This window comes from Gastrolobium bilobum, unplaced genomic scaffold (genome assembly GCF_033153095.1).
Source record: "Gastrolobium bilobum isolate Gb01-03AN ecotype WA unplaced genomic scaffold, APGP_CSIRO_Gbil_v1 utg2833, whole genome shotgun sequence".
NCBI classification, from domain to species: Eukaryota; Viridiplantae; Streptophyta; class Magnoliopsida; order Fabales; family Fabaceae; genus Gastrolobium; species Gastrolobium bilobum.
The window spans coordinates 491,853-494,480 of NW_026899149.1; the positions used below are offsets into that span (position 1 = coordinate 491,853).

A 2,628-nucleotide genomic window follows, 5' to 3' on the forward strand; every position below is an offset into this window, starting at 1 on the left:
TCATCTGTTTGATAAGACAATAGGAATCACGAAATATTAGGTAGCAGGAAATAGTTTTAAGCAACTTGGTAACTGATATCAAATTGACATGGAATGAAGGCACAAAAATAACATCGAGCAATGTTAAAGTGGAGGGCAGAATAACAGTACCAGCAAAATGTGTTATAGTGTGGGATCCATCAGGTAATGTTATGGAAATAGGATTGATTTTGAAAAGCTTGGAAAAATTCGATGAGGAGCAACTAATATGGTCAGTGGCTCCTGTGTCAAGGAGCCACCTGGATAAAGATGTACCTGTCATAAGAATGGTATTGGCATTCAATGCAGTAGTGTGAACTAGATTCGTGGAGCTAAAAGGAGTAGCATCATTGGAAGGACTCAAGTGAAGGCCTTTAAGCAAATTCTAATATTCCTCATGAGTAATTGTCATCATTCCATCTTGGTTGTCAACCTCTTCAACAACACCAATATCATTACCAGTATCATAATGAGCCACAAAGTTGGCTTTGGGAACCCTGGACTTAAAACCAGGAGGGAAACCATGTTTCTGATAACAGGTGTCAATGGTGTGATGAGGCCTGCCACAGCAGGTGCACATCTTACTTGGACCACGTCCTTTATTCATATATTCAGGAGTGGTATGGCCCCTGCCTCTGCCAAAATTCATGCGTTGTTGATAGGGGTGTAAATGGGCCAAGCGGGCCTATGGCCTGGCCTACGAAAAGCCTGGCCTGTCCTGGCCTACGAGGCAAGAAGAGAAGTTAAGGCTTGTAGATGAGCCTGTTTAGAAACAAGGTCGTAGGCTAAACATAAAATGCCTGGCCTTTTAGCCTGTAGGCCGGCCTGCTTAATATTTAAATAAAAAAAATATTTTATATATTTATTTATTTATTCTAAAAGTTAGATAATCTAATTGCTTTTGTTTTAGTATGCCAAGAAAAATTCAATCTTTGTTGTCATGAATTTTTATAATATGTGTTCTTGTTAAAAAATCTGTTGTAGAATTTTAATAATTTGGACACATGTTAGAAATATTGTTTAATGAATAAGATATTTTTTTTTTTTTAAATTTAATATGCAATATGGTAGGCCTAAAAGGCCTCACAGGCCATGTAGGCTTTTTATTTTTTAATAACAGGGCAGGCTTGGCCTTTAAACTAAGCCTTTGATAGGCTCATAGGCCAGATAGGCTCAATATTTTTGTGTGTAGGCCTAGGCCAGGAAGGCCAAAGCCTGCCCTGCCCTGGCCTATTTACACCCCTAGTTGTTGATTATCTGAACAGCTGTGAAAAGCTTTGGTATCACCATTTTCTTCAACCAAGAGACCACTATGCATTTGTCTCTCTTGTTGGACTATCAATGAAAAAACTCGAATTAAGTTTGGAAAAGGATCCATCAGCATAACCTGAGAACGCACAGGATGAGCATATTGCTCATTAAGACCTTTGAGAAACCTAACAACTTGATCACGGTCTCTGTAGGTTCTCATCAAGGTATAACCTCCACATAAACAAAGATTGGCACAACGACACACAGGTAAGGGCTTGAGATTCTTAAGCTCATCCACAGTATCTTCATTTGAGTGTAAAATTCGGTTACAGACCTGTCACCTTGTTGCATGCGATACATGTCTTCTTGCAAATCGGAGATGCGAAAGATGTCAGAGTGAGAGAATCTTCCGCGAAGATCAGCCCATGCATCACTGGCTCGATCGATCCAAAGAATTGACTTTGCAATGGAGCTGCTAATTGACCGCTGAATCCATGATAAGACAATCATATTGCAACGTTGCCATGCATGAAAGGAAGGATCCAGTTCCGGTGGTGGTGGTGGTGGAAGAGTGCCATTAATAAAACCGATTTTGTTCTTGCTCAAAAGAGCCATGGTCATAGATGTGGCCCAAGAATGGTAATTCCTCTCATCTAGAGGAGGTGAAACAAGCACCAAACCAGGATTTTCGCTTGGATGCAAGAAAAATGGATTCTCGGGATTAGTATAAAAATCAGGAAGAACATTGTTCGGATTCGCCATGAATAAGAATCCAAAACATAAACGAAAAGAAGAAGAAATTGAATAGGGAACGAAGAATCAGAGATACAAACAGGAAGAAAAGCGGAAAGTGTAATCTGATACCATCTTATGATATTGAAACCACCATGCAAGGATCAAGAAGAGAAGAAAAGGAAAGAAAAATTAAAACTGAATGTATTGAATCGATCAATCTATGTACAAGGAAAAGAGCTTTTATATTAAACTAACTCTAGAAGCTACCAGATTAACTAACTAACTAAAGAATCTAACAGACTAACTAATTAAATATAAATGGACTTTAAGTTACAATGGGCCGAGCCTCATTGGACCCAATAGCAGTTGAGTCTGGTAACAAATATCATTGCAATTACCATATTTTTTAAGGGAAATATTAATCTCCTTTTACATGAGGTAACTTATCTCATTTTCTCTCACTTCGATTTTCGCACCCCACTTTTTTCTTTTTTTTCTTTTTTCTTGTAATGGTGGGACCCACCTATTTTCTCTCTACCACATAAGATAACTCTTATGTGGAAGGAGATTAATAAAATCCATTTTTTAAACACATCTTTTAGGGCATCTATGAGCACTTCTAGG

At 38.3% G+C, this 2,628-nt stretch overlaps 1 protein-coding gene across 1 annotated transcript; it reads right to left on the reverse strand.

The window, feature by feature from the left end:
• Positions 1–403: 403 nt before the first annotated feature.
• LOC133287708 (uncharacterized) lies at positions 404–2,031 on the reverse strand. Its single transcript, XM_061485369.1, has 3 exons — positions 1,604–2,031; positions 1,257–1,475; positions 404–653 (listed from the first exon to the last, which is right to left on the reverse strand). Exons 1-3 carry the CDS (start codon positions 2,029–2,031, stop codon positions 404–406), a joined length of 897 nt encoding a protein of 298 aa, XP_061341353.1.
• Positions 2,032–2,628: the final 597 nt, after the last annotated feature.